Here is a 22,669-nt window from a genome sequence, read left to right as displayed (position 1 = left end):
CCATGTGCAGAAGACAGAAGACTGAATCTACTTGTGGGTGGATTACCTAATCAAGGAGGAAGAGCTCCCACACACACATGCACCCACATACTGACAAGGTCATATAGACACCCAGGGTAATCATTCATGATCACATTCATAGTATCACAAAGCTGGCATGGACCTGATTGATTCCCAGTCTAACTTTCCTATTTTAAAGATGATGAAACTGAGGTCAGAGTCAGGGACTTGCCTGAGGGCACATATCTTATTAGGGACAGAGCCAGGTCTTCCGGGCACAGTGCGTAAAAAAGTATAAGTCAAAGACTGCATGCTGGAGGACAGGGTAGAGGAGCTGGAACAAGGAGAATGGGGTGTATCAGGAAGGCTTGGTGAAGGAGCTGTGTCCTGAACAGATTCAGATTGCACCAACATTTTCTAAGGAGCTTGATGGCCCTAAGTGTTGGTGCATATGTTCTCTAATTTATTCTTCATAAGAAATCTGTGAAAAAGTATCACAGTATCTCAACAAGAGGAAATTGAGGCTCTGAAACACTAAGCAGCTTATCCAATATTACACATACTCTATGTAGTGGAGTCAGCCCTAGCTCAGTGGGATCCTGCGTCCAGTTCTTTTTCCATACGCTACCAAAACCTAGTCTTTGATTGAGGGGCTGAAATGACGAGTAGGTATATCCTTCAATGAGAGAGTGCTAAGCTGGGATTTTACTTCTTCATTTGAGCCTTCTCTCCTCCAGAGTTGCCAAGAGTTTCAGATATTGGGAAGATGTGTTAATCTTCTATTGCTGCTGTCACAAGTTGCCATAACTTTAGTGGCTCAAAACAACAGAAACGAATTATCTTACAGCTTTGGAAGTCAGACACAAGTCTCTCTGGCCTACAATCAAGATGCCGACAGAGTTACATTTCTTTCTGGAGGCTCTAGGGGAGAATCTGTTTCCTTGCCTTTTCCAGCTTCTAGACATTGTCCGCATTCCTGGCTCAGGGTCTCCTCCCATCTTCAAAACCACCAATAGCCAGTCAGGTCTTTCTCACGTCACATCACTCTGACACTGATTCTCCTGCCCCCTCTTCCATACTGAAGGACCCTTGTAATCACTTTGAGCCCCTTCAATGTAATCAACTCAATGCTAATCAGAGAGTCCTTTGAGAGGTGTTGAATTCTGGGCTCTTCCTAACCGCATTCACCCACCTCTATGAGAACACGACCTGGCTTCTCCATTGTTCTGCACATCCCTGTTTGGTCTCTTTCTCCTTAGGCTCAGCCAAAGACACAGAAATGCATGCGGCATGAACAAGGTCATCTCATGCACCCTGTTGTAGAAAACCTCTGGAAATCTCAACCAAGCGGGACTCTTTCCCCAGTCTCTCACCCGTCGCTTTCCTGAGTCAGCCTCAGGCTCTCCTCTCTTCTCAACAGGCTCTTAAGAAGGATTCTTTCTTCCAGGCTGCCTGGAATGCCCTTGTCCACCCTCCTTGCCTATGTAATTCCTTGTGTCCAGTGGAACACAGAAATCTCCTCCCCCAGGAACCTTCCAGGATCTTCCACTCAAAACTAATGAAGGGGCCTCCTTCTGGAAAGCGAGGGCTTACCTCTGCCCATCTTCTCAATGCGTCTGGTAACCCCTTGAAAGCAAGCCAAAGAATGAATGAATAAACACAGTGAAGGAGGATTCCTTGCTTCCCAGGACTCCAGAGAGTTGCTCTGTCTCTTAGGCAACATTCCACAGAAAAGATGGAGGAGATGAAGGGGGAGAGGAGAAACGGAAGGAGGAGATGAAAAAGAAGGAAAAGGAAAAGGAGGAGGAGAGTCTCCCATCCTATACCTGATCCCCCAGTTCCCAGATTTCCCAAATGACTTTTTCTCTTCAGATACACCCATGTGTCTTCCATTCCTCTCCATCATCCCACACAGCCCCACTCCCACCCCAGCCTCCAGAAGATCATGTGCCTCACAGGAACATCAGCACAACTCCCCTGGGCCAGCCTCTGACCCCTCCCTGCCCAGGCATCTGTCTCTTACTAGGACACTGAAGGGGCCATGTACAAGGTGCCACATCAATCATCCATGCACCTGTCCTAAAGGCCAAAATGTCACCTAGTCTCCCCCAGCTCACTTTTTAAACTTTTTAGGAATCAAGCATCCAAAAACTGTGTAAACCTTTGAAGGAATTTCTGATTTTAGCCAAATATCTCTCTTAGAAAATGACCTAAATGTACCTCTTCAAGTTAAAGGGGCCAACATCATCTTTAAAGTCCCTGGAATTTAGTCAACTTTAGCAAACAAGCACAAGGCCACCACTTTACTGTCTGGGGGCTCTTTTCATTAACGAATCTTTTCCCATTTTCCATTACACGAGATCCTCCTCTACTCCCAGTTGTCTCCCACATTAACCTTCTTCATTCCTTAATTAATGCATTTACTCCATCAATAATCTTTTATCTTCCACTTGCTCCATCTATGGCACAGTCCTAACCCTCTAGGAACCTACAACCCAGAATAGTAATAAGATCTTGAACATAAATAACTAGAATTACTAATGACAATAGTAAATGTCATAGAAATAACCCAAGCAATAGATGCTATGAAAGTCCAGAAAGAGGTGAATTCATTTCTGGTTTAGAGTAATCAGAAAAGGCTCTTAGGGGCTGGCCCGGAGGCACAGCGGTTAAGTTCTCACATTCCGCTTTGGCGGCCGGGGGTTCACCAGTTCGGATCCCGGGTGCGGACGGGGCACCAGCTGGCAGGTCATGCTGTGGTAGGCGTCCCACATATAAAGTAGAGGAAGATGGGAGTGGATGTTAGCTCAGGGCCAGTCTTCCTCAGCAAAAAAAAGAGGAGGATTGGCAGCAGTTAGCTCAGGGCGAATCTTCCTTAAAAAAAAAAAAAAGAAAAAGCTCTTAGAAGGTGACAGACTTGAGTGGAGCTTTGACAAATGCTTAGGACTACAGCAAGCACAGAGAGGGAAGGCACACAAGATAGAAGTGACAGCCCAAGCAGAGACTTAGAAGTAGAGAAAACTGGGTGTGTTTGCTTTGAAACTTTTCCTTTCATCTCCTTGGCTTTTATTGACCTGAGTGTTAAGAAAAAGTTTTCCAGAAGGCAAAGAGACAGACCAAACTTGTTCCATCATGTTTTCTTGGTTACTATGAAAACTCTGTGAGTAACTCCGCTTTTAGAAGTGTCATAAATCAATGTTGAGAAGATGACGATTACCTGCCTTCTCCCTCCTCTCTCTTCTTCTCCATCCTACTTCATAACCCAAGAGTAACAAACGACTCTAATTTCACTCAAGACCCCTGTGCAAGAAAATCACTTTCTCCAGGAGCCTATGGGTCCTTTGTTTGCTTGAGACCACAGGACAATCCCTCTTCCTTGGGTCTGGAAGTGTGACTTTCCAGGTTCAGTGAAGAAGCATCCAGTGGAAATGTCTAAAAGAGGCCATGTGTGCCCTTGACCCAGACAGACCCCAGGCCTTAGGCACAAAGTCTTCCCATGGGTGAAGATGAGATGAGCAAGGCGGATCTTATCTCTCACCATATCCTGAACCAGTTTGGGCAGACAAGGAACCCAATCCTAGTTTAACAGACTGAGATAACGTTCTATGAACATTCCTTTGCTGCTGCCTCTAATGAGAGAGATCTGAGAGGAGCCCCTCCCTGCTGAGGTCTGGTGAGGACCCAGAGGCCAAAATGGAGCCTGATTAATAGGCATCCCAAGCAGTGACTCAAACTATGGGCAATTTCAGAGGAAGCTCATTATAGTGACCCCACAATTAGGACCTCAGCCCACGTGGTCAGTCAGTCCTGTGGGAGGCTGAACCAAGCGCTATATAAAAGTCCCTACCTGGCTGGGCTCCACAGTCCACATCATTGTTGAGTCTTACTGAAGATCAGGTAAGTGGGGATGCCTGCACCCTCTCTCTCCCTAGCTGCTATGTCTCCAGGAGAGTTTACTGTTGTTCTCTTCCTCCACTGGACTGTAGTTTCTACTGATTTTTGAAGTCATTTGCCATTTCTTGGGCCTCTCAAACCATCTTGTGTATTCTATCTAGTCTCTTGCACCTGATTTTCAAAAAGATTAGACAAATAGAAGAGAAGGAAAAGACCTGTGGTAGGACTGGGGTTTGAGGCTATGGATATCCAGACAAAAGCTCTGAGAGCATCTCCACGTAAGAGATGAGTGTCAGAGGAAGCTGAAGTAGGGATAGAAAAGAAGAAGGGTAAACTGCAGCAGAGAACTAAGTTCTTAGAGTTGCTAATCATTCACTCCCCATTCCCCTCTATCAACACTTCATTCCCCAGTTCCCAGCCTGATACTGTTTAATGCAGATCATTCAAATCTGTGTTTGTTTCAGGTTCTGCAAATCACCCTAGGATGTCTTTTAATGAGCAGCAGTGCAAGCAGCCATGCGCGCCTCCTCCGTGTCTTCAGAAGATCCAAGAGCAGTGCCAGGCAAAGACTGAGGAGGTGTGCCTCCCCCCACGCCAAGACCCCTGCCAAGAAAAGTGCCCAGTGCAAGCTCAGCAGGTGTGTCTTCCTCAGTGCCAGGAGTTAAACCAAGAAAACTGCCCACAGCAAGGCCAAGATCCATGCCTACCTCCATGCCAAGACCAATGCCCACCTCAGTGTGTGGAGCCATGCCAGGAGCTATCTCAGACAAAATGTGTGGAGGTTTGCCCACAGAAAGTCCAGGAGAAGTGCTTACCCCCTGGCAAGGGAAAGTAGCTGCTTATAATGCCATCTGGGGTCAAGAAGATGGCCAAGAGATGAAAACCCATCCCCAGCCCATGCAATGGTGACCTTCTCCTGTGGGTACCTCTGTGTGCACCCTGTTCTTGCCTCCAGACTTCCTCAGTGTTTCAGGACTTGCTCTGTGTCTCTGAAGACAGTTCTTTCTGTATTTCATGGACCTCTGTGAATAAGTATTGTTCTCAGCAGTCTAGTAGAAAGTCTCAACTGTAGGAAGATTATGGTTGTCAGAGGAGACCACAGAAGCCTAGTTCAGCTCCCTTGGGGCAAAAATTCACCCATCCCTGGGTGTGTAACAGCCAAGGATGCCTCCATTCATCTTTCAGAGAGTCAGCCTCTCAATCGAGCCTCAAAACAAACTGAATTTCAATGGACTTTGCACTGATCACTGACTCCCACCATGGGTGTGGGGAAGAGGTGGGTGGTGTTGCAAAAATCAAAAATTGGGTAATTTTGTCTCTGCTTCCTAAAAAAGAACAGCAAATGATTGGATGGGTTGTGCTTTAAAAAAAAAAATGAAACAAATTATGTAAATGATTGAATCCCAACAGTCAATCAGGAAGGATGAGATGGAATGTTTGGGGTCCTGGTTGGTCTTTGTGCTTCACAGCTGGTTTGCTTTGGACCCTTCATTTCTGCCATGTACATTCTTTAGAGATGCGATTTGTGTATGTGTGGTGCAGGCTGGTCTGCTCTCCAGCTTCCTTGCCTTCTTCTCCCTGGTGAAGGTAAAATACAGAATAAAGCTGATCCTAAAGCTGATGTCTGACTTGACGTGTGCTCTTTCCTCTCCGGTACCCAATTATCTGCTATCCTTGTCACGATTATGTTTTCCTTTTTGTTTTTTTTTTTGGAGAATCCAGAGTAGGAATAAAAAATATACTTCACAGATGCATAAAACAGCAATCCTGGAAGAAGTCTCCTTAAGCGTCACCTGGACCACCCCACCCCCAACCCCAATGTAGCATAGGCTCACCTATGCACACACTTTACACCTGAGAAAATCCAGCAGTACCTGGGACCTGCCTACATGCAAAGCTTCAGGTCCAGGATTCCTTCCACTATAGCATCTTTCCTCTCTGATCCTTGCTTTCCAGAGAAAGGGGCTAAAATGAGGAGCAGGAGAGTTGTGTGAAAGAAGGGGTCCTCAATCAATCCGTGACACCTGTGAGCATAGCATCCCTGTTAGAAGGAAGAACTAAGTGTGCTTCTGAGATGAACACAGACTCAAGGACCATAATTGTCTGCCTTGCCATCTGGTCAGATTTCAGGACAGCCTGGCAGCTTGCTTTCCCTCCCTGCACTCTGTTGCCCCTCCATCTGTGGAGGAAACACAAGGCTGTGGACTCTGGGGTTGTGTGAAAGGGCCAAGGAGGAGCAAGCTTCACACAAGAGGACCAATAGTGGCTTCCTCAGCCATGCCCTGAGCTCTGACCTGGGCCCAAAGGCCCAGCCTCCTGAGGGGTAGAGGGGGTCCTCATTCATTCCCCTGGGACCCCTTCCTACTCAGTCATATGTGTGTGCCCCATTAGAGGGTTGTTTGGCTGAACTCAGGGCCTCCTGCCACTCGGATCCCCCTAGTCTCTCAATCTTAGAGCTTTTCTAAGGCAGAGAGAACTAGGGGATGACTTGGGAAGATTTCAACAGGGAGCCCTCAGGCACTCACTGAGTCTGTAGATGACAAGCACCAGGCCCTGAGCTCTACACACATTCTCTAAGAGAATCCTGACAGTAGCCTCATACAGTTCATATGTTGCCCCTTTGTTAAGGAACTGATCTGGCCTCACAAAGCGAGTAAGTGGTGAAGTCAGGATTCTAAGCAGAGTCCCTCTTGACTCCAGAGCAGAGCTCTCACTTGCATGAGGAAGTGCCCGGGGTACACAGAACAGATTTCCAGATTTCCGGAAGCTGTCTTCTTCTCATTCATTCGTTCACCCACTAACAAGTGCTCACTGATCACCTACCAAGTGCCAGGCACTATGCCAGGTGCTGGAGAGACAGCAGTGACCCAGGCAGGCAGTGTCCCTGCGCAGAGCTAGAGAGCTTCTTTCCACAGGCCATGCATGCCAAGGGAGCCTTTCCAAAAGCTCTGGATTCCCTGAACATCTCCAGGTGCCTGAAGCACAGTTCTCCTGCCTCCCTACCTGAGTAGAGTAAGTTTTCTCTTCCATTTTCCAGATTTGGAATAAGTAGCTGCTCCCTAGTGCCCCAGCCTGCACAGAGGCCCCACAGAGCCTTCCTCACAGTGAAGCTTCTGCCTGGGCTGAGGGAGACTCAAGCACACTTCTCCAGCCTGGCTCAAGTCCAAGAAATGTCTTTATTCTCAGCAGTAAAGGTGTGCGTAGATTGGTATCCAAGATCAGACGCTCGGAGACAGAGAGGAAGCACAGGGCTGACGAGCAAGGAGAGTCCAGCCACATCAGAGAAAGGACAACCCGCTGATTACAGAGGAGCCCTCAGCAGATGGAAAGGAGACAAACATGCAGATCATAGATAGGGGAACAGACGTCAAGGAGCCACAGGCCTCCATCAAGCTCTGTCATGGGAACCGCACACCTTTCTCGTGATCAGAGCTCCGACGTAGGCCCTGGCTGCACCGCTGCTGCCGTGCCCAGGGCCCTACTGACACAGACCTGGGAACAGCAAGGACCAAGCACATGGCAACCAGACTCCCCCAACTGTTTATACCTGTGCTGCAGGCTTTCGGAAAGAGGGGGAGGGGCTTTACCAAGGAAAGTCCCAGCTGGTAGAAGTTTGGGTTGAGAAGTGTTAAAGAAAAAACAAAAATAGAGGCCATGGTTTTAATATACTCCTAGACCAAACACCCATAGCCACATTACCAAAACTTAAAACGATCCTGATTTCCCCAAAATGTTGTCTCTGACCACAACGGAACTTAAGCTTCCCTCACATCAGCACGATCTCATAGCTTCCCAGTCAATCAGCTACAAACAAGTAAGCTATGCAGCACTGTTACCCAAAAAGGAATGTAGGCTTCTAGCAGCCACTTATAATCAAGATCAACCGACCTCCTTATTTATATAAAAGGAGCTATAACCTTCCTTTTCTGAGCTTCTTGCCACTTTAGCTTGATGTCTTCCAGTTTCACAAACTGTTCCTTTATATGCACAACAAACTTTCAAATTTTCTCTATCTGGATTTAATTTTAATTTTCGACACAGCTAAGTCACTGTGCGACAAGAGTGGACCTATGGGCTCCATGCACCAAGAAGAAAAGATGCAAACTGACGGGAGTTGAAAGGACGATGGTGTGGGGTCACCTGCTCATTCCGTCGTTGTTTATGGAAAACTTGCTGTGAGCAAGACAGCGCGCCAGGCTCCAGAGACCTGGTGGCAGGGGACGTGCGGTAGAGCAGGAGCTTGAAGACTTCCAGATTAGAAACTATTGAAATACGTTTGGTCTAGAGAAGGAAATACCCGAGGGAGCAGAATAGCTGTTCCCAAGTATTTTAAGTGCTTTTGTGAAGGACGGATTAGATTTCCATGAGGTTCCAAAGGACAAAGTTGGAACCAACGGACAGAAGTTAAGGACTTGGGTTCAGTTTAAGAACTTCCTTATGATGAGATCTGTTTGCTGGTGACAGGAGCTGCCTTTGGACATGTCACATTCCCGTGAACTGGAGGTAGGCAAGTGGGGGTGATAACCAGTGTGAACTCAACAGCACCATCTACTGGCCATAGAGGCACTGGGCCTTCAGTGGGCCATACCCAGGCGGGCCTGAATCAGACACTGAGGCCCGGCCAATGCTAGGTGCTGGTGGAGGCAAAAGCAATGGTGTAGCTTCTAACAGAATGGGAGGTAGGCTAAATACGCAACACAAAGTTAAATAACGTAAATAACGGGATAGGGACAACGTGCATAGGAGTTCAGGACGTAGGCTCAGGAATCAAACTGCCAGGATTCAAATCTAGACTCTATCGCTTCTATTCTTTCCTTTAAAAACATTACTGAGAGCTCTGTATGTTTCAAGCACTGTTCCAAGCACTGGAGATACAGTGGTGAACTAGACACATAGAGTTCCTGCCTCCCAGAGCTTACAGGAAGGGGAAGACAGACAAAAAATAACAAAGCAAATGCCTAAGTAAGAAAATGTAGAAACTGAAACAGGCTGACAAGAGGTGCTCTCTAGTCGGGTGGGCTGGAAAAGCCAGTCTGAGCAGGTGAGTCTCAGTGGAAACATGAAGGATCTGAAGGAGCTAGCCCTGTGGAGGAAGCGGCCGAGAGTTAGCACAGCTGGGTCAGCAACTGCAAGGAGCTCTGCAGGCCAATGGCCCCTGGGGTCTGATTCCAGACACAGCTTTTGAAGGTGGACACTGACCGATGCTTAGTCCATCCAAATGAATAGGAGCAGAAAAGAGAGTTCCCTGGGCACCTTGTCATGTGAGCTGTGACTGAAAGATGGGGCATTTCATCGGAGATGAGAAGACTGTGGGGGCACACGACGGCTGTCTTCAGGCCTTTCAAAGGTGATCCCAGAGGGAAGAGCGTGGATCACTGAGGTCCAGGTACAGGAAGGCAGATTGCTGCTCACATCAGGAATAAAATGGCCCAGCAAGGGAATAGGTTGCTCGTGCAATAATGAGTTCACCATGATTGAAAGTATGCAAGCAGAGGCCAAATGACTAAACAAGAAGGTTATAGGAGGGGCCGGCCCCGTAGCACAGTGGTTAAGTTCGCATGTTCCCCTTCAGCGGCCCGGGGTGCACCGGTTTGGATCTGGTGTATGGACATGGCACCGCTTGTCAAGCCATGCTGTGATAGGCATCCCACATAGAAAGTAGAGGAAGATGGGCACGGATGTTAGCTCAGGGCCACTCTTCCTCAGCAACAAGAGGAGGATTGGTGGCAGATGTTAGCTGAGGGATAATCTTCCTCAAAAAAAAAATTTAAAAAAAGGTTATAGGAAGTTTGGGCTAGATTTCTTTTCTTTTAATCTTTTAAGTCCCTCCTACTTTTGCACTTGAATTACTTACAGGTTGCTCTGAGTGTAGTGAAAACAGCCTTTGCCAGCCAGCCACTGAAAGGTCAACTGTCCCAGGGCCCCAGGACCAGGAAGACACCACACTGGGGCAGAAAACTGGGCATTGGATACAGACCACACTTCTCAAACCCAGGGCAGACCCAGGCAAAGAAGGGAAGTCCTCATCTCCCCTCTCGGTCTTCTCCCCACTCCCTTTCCCCTGTCACAGCGCAGAAGGCAGGAACCTCCTCCTCTAGAGTGGTTTTCCTGAGAAAAAAGTAGTCTAAGCTGTTAGAGAAAATATCCTACTCTTCCCAAGTGTTGGAACTCTTTATGTTGCACTTCCTGATAGTAAAAAATATTTTGGCATGACCAATAAACATATAAAAAAGATGTTCAGTCTCATTATTCATCAGAGAAATACAAATTAAAACCTCAATGGGACACCACAACAGACCCACTGAAGTGATAAAAACTGAAAAGACAGAATACACAGTGTTGGTGAGCTTGTGGGAGTACAAATTGGTACAACCACTTTGGAAAACTCTTTGGCAGCAATTTGAAGCCAAATATATGAATATGTGAGCCAATGACTGAGCAGGTCATCTCCTAGGCATATACCCTGCAAAAAGTCAGATATTAGAATGCTCACTTCGGAATTATTCATGATAGCCAAATATCAGAAAGTGACCATCAACATATAAATTGTGGTATATTCATGCAATGGACTACCACACAGCAATGTGTATGAATGATACATACAACGGTTCGGATGAATCTCACAAATATAAATTAAGTTGGGGGGAGGGGACACAGACATACACAAAAAGTATTAGGATGAATTATATGAAGTTGCCTTTATGGAAGTCAAAAAGTTGAATATTGACAATTGCATATGGTTCAACATAAAACATACTGCATGGTTCTATTTATATCCTTTATATAACATCCAAAAACTGACAAAGCAAGTCTCTGTTGTGGAGGTGAGGATAGCTGTTACACTTGAGTTGGGGGCAGGATGGTAGTAACTGGAAGTGAGCAGGAGGGAGTCTTGTGTCCCTGGTAATATTCTGTTTCTTGATCTAGGGGCTGCTTGCCATGATGTGCTCAGTTTGTGAAAATTTATTGAAGTGTGCACTTATGATATTTACACTTTTCTGAATGTATACTTTAATGAAAAGTTTAAAGTTTTGTTTGCGCTCATCATACAATTCATTATATATTATTATGCAACATCATGTAAGTGATATTGACACAAAATAACTGATACTGAACCCCTTAATCTCAAGTTCGTGTGCCGGATGTGCAGCAAGCCAAACACTGAGACCTCCGTGCTGGGAGATGGAGAAAGATTTATTCCAATTGTCCAAAAAGAGTAGGTGGGAGCCTGGGTTCGCTCAAATCCACCTCCCCAAGAACAGAAAGCAGGGGAGTTTTATAGAGGTTGTCAGGAGGGGCTTCAGGGAAACAAAGGGGTCACTCCCAGTAAGCCTCAGGGCAATCTGACTTCTGGGCTTGAACAGCTGCTGAGGGCCAGCCGTCTCCATCCAGTGATCACAATCTCCCCAAAGGCATTCTCTTTCACCTGCAAAACAAGCTCACAAATCCTCAAGACCCCTGAGTCACCCTCCAGTTAAACAGGAAAAACAGCAAATTGACTTAATATCTATAGTACCCTTCAGGTGCCTGGCTTCATAACCAATAACCATTCTATAGGTGAGAGAAATAAGGTGAGTTTTACTTGAGCCAGAGTGAGGATTATAACCCGGGAAGGCCTTAGAAAGCGTTCCAGAGAAGCATGGTTTTCAGGACAGTCACCTTTTCAGAACAAAGAACATACATTAAACAAACCCAGGATACTTCAAAGTTTCGAAGAGGTGTTTAGTTGCAAATTAGCACGTCAACATGACCCTGATTTTCGAAAGGGACTAATATGGACCTTACCAACGGGCATAGGAGGGGAAGTAAGGATTCTTACTGACAAATAAAAATGGCAAGCAATAGGATATATTGGAGAATATGAGGAAGCCATTTGGTGTAAACCTAATTCGGCCTGACCTTGTCTTTCCAAAAGGGCCTGACCTCAGCCATTGAGCATGCATTGTATATCTGCTTTAGATATTCCCTATGGTAAGAACAAAGGCCCTTGAGATAAAGGTGCAACTTCCCTCCCCCTCCCAATGTTGGCATTTCCTTAAGGATTAAGCATCTTTCCTTAGGCTGGGAACTGATTGCTGCGCTCACCTGCGACCACCCAGCTCGAGACAATAGAATTGCCTCCTGCTAAGCCCACCGAGATAGCAGACCCACTACCTGCTGTGCCCATCAAGTGCTGAGCTTCAAATCCAGACTGTGGCTGGAGAGTCTGTATTATACTTAAAATAGATGTTCTCCATATTACCTTCCAACACTGATGCTAACATTCATAATCTCTTCCCATTCAGTAAAGCTCAGTCTGATATCAAATAAACTTCCTTCACTAATCTACTCTTCAACAAATACTTCTGAATACCAATTACGTGCCAGGCACTATACTGGGTACTGGGTATGCCAGACACAATGGGTCCCAAACCCCTAACAATAAGGTTATCTTGGCATGGGGACATCATGGCTAGGGAGAGTATGTGCACGCATATGTATATGCTTGTTTATATGAATAAATATGCACCTACCTGACCACATATCCCACCAGACCTCAAACAACAAGACCTCAACCCAATGATGTTAGGGTTTTATTCAAAGTACAATGGAAAGACCATGAGGGTTTTAAGCAGAGAAGAAACATGTGATTTGATTCAAGGCTTTAAAAGATGACTCCATCTGCAAAGTGGATAAAGGATGAATGATAGAGCAAGCATGAAAGGATGTGCTGCTGTAGTTATGGATAAAGATGACAGATGGCAGCCATGGAGACAGAGAGAAGAGGATGAGTCTGAGAAGTGTTTTATAGGAAAATTAACAGGATTAACAGGTGGATTTGATGTGTGGAGCAAAGGAGAAGAAAAAATACAGAAATACTCTCAGGTTTCTGGCTTGGGTGGATGGTGAAGCATTCACCGAAAGGTGAAGACTAGAAGGTATTTGGATATATGCCTGGAGTTCAGAGACGTGTGGACCAGAAACATAAATTTGAGAATCGTCATCACATAAAAGGTGTTTATAGATGTGGGAGTGGCTGAGATCAGCCAAGGAGAAGAGAAGCGGGCCCCAATGAACAGGGGACACTGCAAGATCTCAAGGTTGGACAGCGAAGGAAGAGCCCATAGGGCCAGCTGATAAGGAGCATCCAGTGAAGGGGTTGTAGGGGTTTGAAGAGACAGGAGAAGAGAGGAGTGCAAGAAAGAAGGAGAGTCATTTGGGTCAAACAACACTAGTAGGTCAAGAAACACAGAAGTGGCTGGCACCCTTGGCAAGAGTAGTCTGAGTGATGGCACAAAAGCCAGAACAGAATGTGGGTAGGGGTCTGAGAAACAAAAGGGAGGTGCTGAGGCAAGGATGGTCCATGTGGGCTGTTCTTTCAAGATGCTTGACTGTGAACAGGAGCAGAGAAATGGAGTGATAGCCAGAGGGAAAACAGTAGTCAAGGAAACTTTCATTGCTTGTTTTTTCTTAGGATAAGTGACACTAAGAAATGATCCAGTAGAGAGGGGAAGATTAAGGATAGAGAGGGAGGGGGAAACTGCGGAGTGGTGTACTGAGAAAAGAGACCTGGAAGCCTCACTGTTTAGGTCTCAGTTCACATGATAATTCTTCAGAAATGTCTTCCATGGCCTCCCAACTACACATACACACACTCACACACACGCACACACCCCACCCCCATCATCATCATCACCCTTATCATTGTGATTCTGTCTTCTATGTATTGAATTTATTTTCTTCTTAGCACTTATCTGAAACAATATTTTTTGTTTGCGTGTTTATTGTCTGACTTTTCCCACTAGAATATGATCTCCAAGAGGGCATGAATTTCTTGACCTTGCTCATGACTATATCCCCACCATCAGAGGAGTGGCTGTGCGTGAATGGAAGTGCCCATGTGGAGGGACAGGCCTGGAGGAGGAGAAGGGGCACCTGCTGGGTCGTAACTGGAGGGAGGATGAGGAAGACAAGCGAAAAGGTAGATGGGCTGGTTGATTTGGCGGTGGGGAGACAAGGGAATTCTCAGCTAAAAACTTCTGTTTTCTTTTTTTTTCTTTTTGGTGAGGAAGATTGTCCCTGAGTTAACATCTCTGCCAATCTTCCTCTATTTTTTGCATGTGGGATGCTGCCACCACATGGCTTGATGAGCGGTGTGTAGGTCCACACCCAGGATCTGAACCCACGAACCACAGGCCACCAAAGTGGAATGTGTGAACTTAACCACTGCACCACCAGGCCAGCCCCAAAGCTTCTATGTTCTTAATGAAGCACCATTGGGGTCCAAAGTCATGGGCTGAGAGTAGGGGCAGGGAGTGCAGGAGTTGAGGAGAGAGAAGGTATGAAAGACTCATCCAATAAGCAGTGACCAATGGCCCTAACTATTCTAAACTACTGGAAGTTTTTAGAATATATTACACTTTGCATATATTCTTCCCTCTGCTAGGAATGGTCTTTTCCCTACTTGTCCGCCAGGCAAATACATTTGAGTCTTGGCAAGAATGTCACATCCTCTGTGGGGATCTCCCAACAGGACCACTTCTCCTGACAGCCTGAGCTCTGCTCATCCTCTCTGTGTCCCCATTGCACCTGTTCAAACACACTCCATTTCTTGGAGGTCACCCCACTGGATGCAATGTGTTTTTGTTGGCATGGCAGTCTCCCCACTGGGCTGTGAGCCCCTGGAGAGCAGAGCCTGTCATTTTCTCCCCTCCATCCCAAAGGTCTGCACGGGCCTGGCACATAGCGGTGTTAAATACAGGGTCTCCAGATTGGATTGGATTAGTTTGCCATTCGAAGAAAACCCCAGACCAGAGCTATCCTGGGACATAAGAGGCCTTAATGAAAGATGTCTGGCTGCCGGGGTCAGGCGTAGGCAGGCTACTGAGCAGAAGCATGGCTGAGCAGCCGCTCCTCAAAGCTAGGGAAGAGGCCAACACTAAAGCCTGGGCTCTCATTTATAGGGCTTCCATGGGTGGACCTGGAACTTGCATGACCGCTGTGCCCCGGTTACAAATGCAGCCCTGCCTGAGCCTTCTAAACTGAGAGGCTGAATCAGGCCTAAATAGCAACTGTGCTTCAGGCCGTAGTCAGATTCCACATGGGGCTGCACCACAGAGTTCACCTGGCCCAAACCCACCTCTCCACCCCCACTATGTCCTCCTAGAAGAGCCTCACATAGACATGAGGTCTACACACTGCATCCCCTCACACCGTATGCCACACACACAAACACACACAGACACACACCCTCCATGGGTACACACACACACACACATATGTACAAAGCACACACACATCCATACGTATACAAAACACACACACGCACATACACACAACTGGCCCTCCCCCAGAGCCAGTGCAGATGACTCTGGGTGCTGGGACCATGCCTGCTCCCTTGTCCTTTGCCTACTGCCTGAGCCTAAGCACAGGCCATGTTGGCCACAGAGGCAGAAGGAAAGGGACCGTTCTGCCTTTTGGCAATGAACCTCTACCGTTTTGTCCATCACAGGGTCCTTAGTCTAAGGCTGAGTGTCCACAGATTTCATCTGGTGTTGGAGGAATCATTCCATCTGATGGTCCAGCCCTTCCCATCAGGAACCTCAGTTTGAAGAAGGGACACAGCTAACCTCAGGGAGACCCCATCCCCGCCCTACAGAGCCTCCAGAGTGAGTGGAGTGACATGGTCCCTGCCTTAAGGCCACAGCCAGGGGCAAGGAAAAGTGCTTGGCCTCAGAAGACACCGGCATGCTAATGTCTCTATAAAGTTTGAGAGTACCCATCTCACACACCCTCATCCTCGTCCTCACCCTGTCCAAACTTTGGTCTTTATGAAGACATGGTATAAAAAACGAAATTCGAGACAAAACAAAACAAAAACCCTGACTAACTTCTTATTCAAGAGCCCTGTCCAAAATACGGTAGGTGTTTTTCCACCCATATATTAAATAGTCAGCTGAGGTCTAACCCAGGCTGGGATTGAAACACTGGTTCTGACACTCCCCGACCTTATATCGTTGCAGTGCAATCTAACTACCACCAACACCATCTCATGTTTACTTTGACCCAATTTTAAACGCAAGAATTTTTGTGTCAGAGGTAGAGGGGGAGTCAAGAATTGGGGATGGGGCCCAGAATGTGGGCCTGTCCTGAGCTCACACACCCCTGATAAAGCCCTCACCAGGACCACCATACTCCAGTTCCCTGCCCCCACCCCCAGCTCTCCAGACCCCGGTGACACTGCTAAGGCCACATCCACTTGAGTGTTGACACTGCTCAGTGAAGCTGACTCATAGAATGAGTTGGCCCAAGTGCATCTGAAAGAAGAGGACAGTTGTGCAAGGTGTATTTTGACAGACTGTGAAGAGGGGCCAGACGTGAGCAAGAAGGAGGACCAGCTGATAATTATCATTGCTTCTGCTAGAATCTCCAGGTGACAAACTTACCTTGGTGCCCAGAGCCCCAGATGTTGCTAAAGCCAAAAGTAGGTGGGTCTCATTGGCTATTCCACCCACGGCCTCAAAGAGTATAAGGATCACTGCGCTTCAGCTTTATCTGAAACCAAATCAGCAATCCCACCTGCCTGCCCTCGGGTTCCAGCTCAAGGTAGGTAGGTATGAAAGCTGGGACATAAAGCCAATTCAGCCCCTTAACTGAGAAAAGAGGGGATTGCACAAGAAGCCCTACAAGGTCCCTTCTACTTTTGACGTCAGAGGCTATAAGTAGGAGGCAGGAAGGACCCTGGAGTGGGAAATCACCCATACATATATGAAACAATAGGGAAACCCAGTCAAAGCACCCAGGTACAAGGTCCTGAGAGAGGAAGGCCCACTCTCCAGTTCCACACTGCAGACTAGTGGCAAATGCCTGGCATAAAGAATGCTTGGCAGTTAAATAGGAAGGCAAAGATTACACATGAAACCCACATGGCACACCCATTCATCTGTTCATTCATTCAATACGCAGCTAATGGGAGAGCCTTCTGTGCCTGGCCCTAGGAATTCAGAAAAAATAAGACAAAGTTGCTGCCTTCTAGGGATTCAAAGTCTACTAGGAGAGGCAAACACAGAAACAGAAAAAAATTGCACCATGATGAAAGAAATATGATGGAAGAAAAATGTCTAGCTTAAAAGGTGGCCACGGGAAGGAGTGAGCAACTCTGCCCAGATGGGTGAGGAAATGAATTCACAAAAGTAGGGATAGTTGAGCTGTGACTTAAAAAACAATTGGACCTGGGACCCTAGCTTGCACTTGACCTCGAATTCCTGGTACTTGTGACTATGTGGAAGTTACTTACACTCTCAGTGTCCTGGTTTATGAGAGGAAGGCATGTGCTAAAGGATATGCCCACAAAGCTTTTGTCCAGGTCATAAAGTTCCGAACATCAGTGAATCAATGCATTGACTCCGAGCCCAGGCACGGAGCCGAAAACACAAATATGATTCAGTCTACGGGTCAAAATCAGCCATGAGCTCAGGCACCAAAGAAGTTTAAGGTGTGTTCAATCCTTAACATTTGGCAACATTCAAATCTCAATATAACCACAACATTTTAGGTGCAGGACATTTCCAAGTGTTCGTACCTATGCAATGTTTTAGCATCCCCTTCATAATTATACTATTAATGTAATAACACTTGTGGATGCACCATAATGAATTTATGCCTTCAGGCCATACATTGAAAGAGGAATGATGTATTATAACAACCTGATTCAAGTAAGGCCTCAAGGGACTAGATTCTAGAATCTAATTACTGCCAGAGAGCATGATCAATATTAACTGATCATTACTGAAAATGCTCATTTTTGGCAAATTTTTTCCAGAATTCAGTTGACTCAATAATTCCACGAGGCAAACTTGTACATTCTCCTAGAAAGAGGAGCAATAGGGAGGGGATGGTGATGGGAGACAATTTTGATGCTAATTCAAAACCAAGGGGTCCTGAGAGAAGCCAGGCCACTCAGCACCAGGGGAGCATTGCTAAGATATTTCTGTAATCAAACTTTTTGTTTTCAAGACAAATTAATTCTGCTTGTGCTCTGGGACAGAAGACTGGGGACTCAGCCAAGGACCTCTGTAAGAGTTAGAGCTGAGCCTAAGTGGTTTCCTGGGGAAAACCCAGCCTTATCTGCAGGTGGCCCCAAAGCCTGGCTCCATACAGAGGCAAGCAGCCTTCCATGTAGGTTCGAGCACTGGTTTGACTTCCCAATTGTTGTCATAGATTATCAAGCCTGCTCCCTACTCATCTGATTTCCAAATTCTGTGCAAATACAGTCACCAGGACTTGAGATGTGCGTCTGAGAGTGTACTTTCTAATCTCAGGGGTCTAGAACCCATCAGAAGGCTCAACTGAGAAAATAATAATGGTGACCATAACTAACAATGTCATTCATTTGCCACGTGCCGTCTCATCTGATCCACACCACACCTCTCTACAGCAGGGGCTATCACTTCCTCCATCTGAGATAGGACTCTACCATTTAGAGACGTCCAAGTCAGAGACCTGGTGGAGCCAGCACTGGAAGCCAGGCAGTTTGCCTTTAAACCTTTACTCCTAAACCCTGGAAAGGTAGTCTAGGAGGTTGCTATCTAAGCACTCCTCTCCTCTAAGCCCCATCTGGGAGACAAGTGAGGCAAGCACAGGACTAAATTGTCAAATGCATTAACCTAGCTGCTCAAAAAATAACCCTCCTTGGTCTGAAACTTAATGTGCTGACCTGGGATTTTATGCAGGTCTAAATAAAAGAAGGCCACAAGAAACTATTTCTGTATATGTTACCACACTCTTGATGGGGACTGGGTGCTCCATGTCACCCAATGCCTCTTCTGTAAGGTCCCACAGGTAGACATTTCTTTAAAAAGAAGGGTTTCCCCTGAGGAAGACGAGAGCTCGGTAACTTACTCTGATCTCCTTTTTGCCCTAGCTACCATGACCTAAAAAACAATGTCGAATCACCAAACAAACCCAAATTGAGGAAGGTTCCACAAAATACCTGACCAGCACTCCTCAAAACAGTCGAGATCATCAAAAAGAAGGAAAGTCTGAGAAACTGTCACAGTGTAGTGTAGCCTAAGGAGACATGGAGACTCATGGTATCCTGAGTGGGATGGTGGGACAGAAAAAAGCACATTAGGAGAAAACTCATGAAATTCAAATAAAGTACAGAGGTTAGTTAATAATAAGCTATATCAATATGGGTTCATTAGTTGTGACAAATGTGCTATGATAATGTAAGACGTTAACAGCAGGAAAAACTGGGAGTAGGGAATACAAGAACAATTTTTCTATAAATCTAAAACTATTCTAAAATTAAAAGTTTATTTTAAAATATCTTGATTAAATAAGAAATAACTTTCATGTTTCCAGGTAGGAAAGCAGTAAAAATATCAATTCTCCCCAAAGTAATTTGTAAAATGAATGCAATCCTAACCAAAATCAGTATTCTCAGAAGTGACAAAATTATTCCAGAGTTTATTTATAGAAATAATCAGATGATAATAGCCAAGAAAGTATTTTCAAAAAAATTACCAAAAGAGGGCTTGTATCAATAGATACTAAAGTATTTTGGAAAGCTACAAAAAAATTAAAATACAAGCATAGGAAAAGACGTAGAGATTAATGGAACAGAAGAGACAGCCAAGAAACAAACCAAGTATATGTAATTTAGTCTATAATAATTCATCAATAAATAATTAAACAAAAAGTGGGGAAATTAACTATTAAATTTCCAAATTCATTTGAATTCAAAAGGTAAGAGTAAAAAATTATTAAAAAATTAAAAACTGGAAAAAGATAACTTATGGTGGACTTTTCAGTGTATAAGTGTAGGCAAGAACAACAAGGTAAAATACAATACTTTCTGTGTCCACAAACAGAAACAAAACTAAACAGCACAGGAAAAACTGGATAAAATATATTTACAATATCCATGACCAGCAAAAGATTAATATCCTTAATATGTTAACAGAAATCTGTAAGAAAAAGATGAGCGATCTACCCAACACAGGAAAAAAATCATGAACAAGAAATTCACTAATGAATTAATAAATACTAATAAGACGTCAAAGAATGCTCATCACTCGTAATCAAAGTAAAATTAAAGCAACAGGTTTGCCTATGAGGTTGGCAAGCAATGAGATAATAAGAGGAATGACAATACCCAGTGTTGATGAGGGTGTGTGGAAATGAACACTCTCATACAATGCTTGTGGGAGTTAAAATTTGGACTCTCTTCAGGACAAGTTGGCCACGCTAACAACAATAATATTAACGAGAACAGCCGAGAGTGCCGTGCTTGCTGGGCCAGGCCACGATCTAAGGGATTGCCCTGTATTAAAGCCACATGTGTCTCATAGCAACTCAGTAAAGGAAGTACTGTTACTAACCACACTCACCAGGGAGGAAACTGCAGTCCTGCAAGATCCTCCAGGGCCCTTCAACTGGCAGGTGGCAGAGCGGGGAATCAATCCTATGTGGTCTGCCTCCAGAGCCTGTGTCGTGCCTGTACAGAAAACATGATGGATGTGCTCTGATCCAGGGATCCTGCTTCTAGAAACTTACCCTAAGAAAACAATCCCAATGTTTGTAAACTTAGATGTATAAGGATGTTTATTGCAACAATTTTATAAATGCAGCAGAGGCAATAATGTGAATTATCAGCAGGAGAGAACTAATTAAATAAATTGAGGTAAATCCATACATTGGGATACTTATTACTCAGTCTTTAAAACATCCTGTAGAAAAATGACATATTATTAAGTAAAACACATAGGCTTTAAAATAATAAATATGGAATTATATACTCTAATCCCAACGTAATTTAGGCCTATAGATTATTTTTATTTCATTATTAATGTTTTCTATATTTTACACATGTTCTAAGCAAGCATGCATTGCTTTTATAACAGAAAGTTAAATGCTTTTTCTCTACCTTGGAGAAACTATCATAACATAAACATAAGGATTATGATATTATGATGTCATGATATCAAGCATAAGGAGTCATATATAAAAAGCTACATGGAAGCCTTGTTTGGAATAGTGAAAATCAGAGAAATCTGTATGTCCATAAGACATTGAGAAATGGCTAATAGACTGTGGCAAATCCAACCTATAAGGCCTACAAACCTTGAAGGCCAGGACCACCAGCCTCTCGGTTGAGGTGCTGTGGTGGGGCAGTTACAAGTGACAGAGCTCCTAAGCTTTCCGGTCCACATGGGGCAGTGTTATCCAACTTTCACACTGCACTGAGCCTGTATTCCTGAAAGGATGTCCCTAGAGGCATGTGGTACTTTATAGTCTATCAAACACATTCATGCCCATTATCTCAACCATCCTGGGAGCAACCTGCTCAGCACTGCTGTAACCAGGTCCTTGTTGCCAAGTTCTCTGCTGTCTCCCCAGCATCCAGAACAGCACCTGTCTGTGTGCAATGAATGGCAATGGACACGGCATCAGATGGATGTTAATGGTAGTGTGCATCCTATATTCTCACCTGTTAAATGGAGAGATCAGTACCTACTTCTCAGGGTTATTGTAGAGATAAAATCAGGTCCTGATTGTAAAACCCTTGTCAAGGTGGCCAGCCTGTTGTATGGGGTAAATGAAAGTAACTGAAAAAACAAAGAATTGAAGTGCAGAAGGCATCCCACTTTCCTGAATTCAGTGGCGTGGCTCCTACAGAGTTTCTGGGAGAGACCCAGCTCCTGATGTGGCAGGAAGCCTTGCAGGGTGCGGCGCAATTGCACTCCATTTCACCACAGCCCCCTCCACTGATTTATTCTTACCACTGAGCAGTTAAGAAATCCCTTTTTTTTTGGTCACCAAAGCTTTGCAGAAGAAAGGCAGCACCTGAGGGGCCAGGTGGTCAACAGGCCCTGCTGAGCTTTGTTGGCAGAGTCAAGAGTGTCCTGCAAGCAGTTCTTTCAGGAAGGATGATCGATTTGTGCTGATCTAGCCTTTCCTTTGTGATGAAAGCCACAGCCCCCTCATTCCCCCGGAACCCTGCTGCCTCACCTGCTGCCTCCATCCTGGGGGACAGAGAAACCCCCAGAGAACACGCCAGCTCTCTGGGTCTCCCCACATCCCTCTTCCTCAGCAGGACATCTGGTCATCGCCTCAGACACCAGATGAGGCCCCATGGGGCTGCTTTGCACAGAATGAGTCGTCTCAGGGCACAGCTGCTTTCTGCAGCTGCACAAAGTGATGCTCCATTTGGGAACTCAGCACAGTCAACTCACTTCTCCTGGCCACTGAGGATGGCTCTCCAGCAAAGGAGCCCTGGGTTGCGTACTCCAGCACTCACATACTACGTGGTTTGAAACAACTTCCTCAACCTCCCTGAGCCTTCATTTACTCAGCTGCATGAAGGGAGTCACACCAATGCCAAAACTGCAAGTTATTGTAAAGATTAAATGAAACAATTCTGTGATTACTGGTCAGGGCAAAGGTATTCAATGATTTGTTTGTTCCACACGACATCGTCAGACAAGCCAATGGAGCCAGTCAAACCCGGTCATCATCACAAGATCCACCCCCTAGCATTTTCCAGGGCCACTGGCAGCTGCTGCCTGGAACCCATTCCCACTGTGCTCGCTCTCCCACAAACCCACTCCCACCTCAAGGGAGCTCAGCTTTTCCTTGGCCAATATTTGAAGAAAAAACTTGGCTTGTAAAGCTAAGATATAATCATGCCTCTTTCCTTTCTAAAAAAAACCTGTGGTGGCTCTCTATATCCCTTAAGGTAAAAGTCGAAACTCCTTAACAGGGCTTTCAGCCCCCTCCATGATGCGACCCC

At 45.5% G+C, this 22,669-nt stretch overlaps 2 protein-coding genes across 4 annotated transcripts in view; one reads left to right on the top strand and one right to left on the bottom strand.

The window, feature by feature from the left end:
• LOC102148193 (small proline-rich protein 2E) overlaps window positions 1–22,669 on the bottom strand; it is a 92,596-nt gene that overhangs the window by 55,797 nt on the left and 14,130 nt on the right. For 2 of the 3 annotated variants that reach the window (XR_011439195.1, XR_011439194.1), the window contains 2 exons: window positions 20,268–20,374; window positions 18,864–18,970 (listed from right to left, as the gene is read on the bottom strand). The exons of the other annotated variant lie outside the window; for it this stretch is intronic. The gene's annotated coding sequence lies outside the window, so the exon portion shown is untranslated. Of the gene's footprint in view, window positions 1–18,863; window positions 18,971–20,267; window positions 20,375–22,669 lie in introns of those variants that run through there. 3 annotated transcript variants of the gene reach the window in all.
• PRR9 (proline rich 9) lies at window positions 3,771–5,515 on the top strand. The gene is made up of 2 exons (XM_014739986.2): window positions 3,771–3,897; window positions 4,359–5,515. The coding sequence occupies exon 2, from the start codon at window positions 4,379–4,381 to the stop codon at window positions 4,727–4,729; it is 351 nt and encodes a 116-aa protein (XP_014595472.2). The 5' UTR covers window positions 3,771–3,897; window positions 4,359–4,378; the 3' UTR covers window positions 4,730–5,515.

This window comes from Equus caballus, chromosome 5 (assembly GCF_041296265.1).
Source record: "Equus caballus isolate H_3958 breed thoroughbred chromosome 5, TB-T2T, whole genome shotgun sequence".
Taxonomy (NCBI): Eukaryota; Metazoa; Chordata; class Mammalia; order Perissodactyla; family Equidae; genus Equus; species Equus caballus.
Note: the sequence above shows the minus strand (reverse complement) of the source record. Positions and strands in the feature narration are given on the sequence as shown.

What these genes read in the sequence shown, in the direction of transcription:
- PRR9 (XM_014739986.2), top strand. Translation starts at nt 4,379, where the DNA reads ATGTCTTTTAATGAGCAGCAGTGCAAGCAGCCATGCGCGCCTCCTCCG.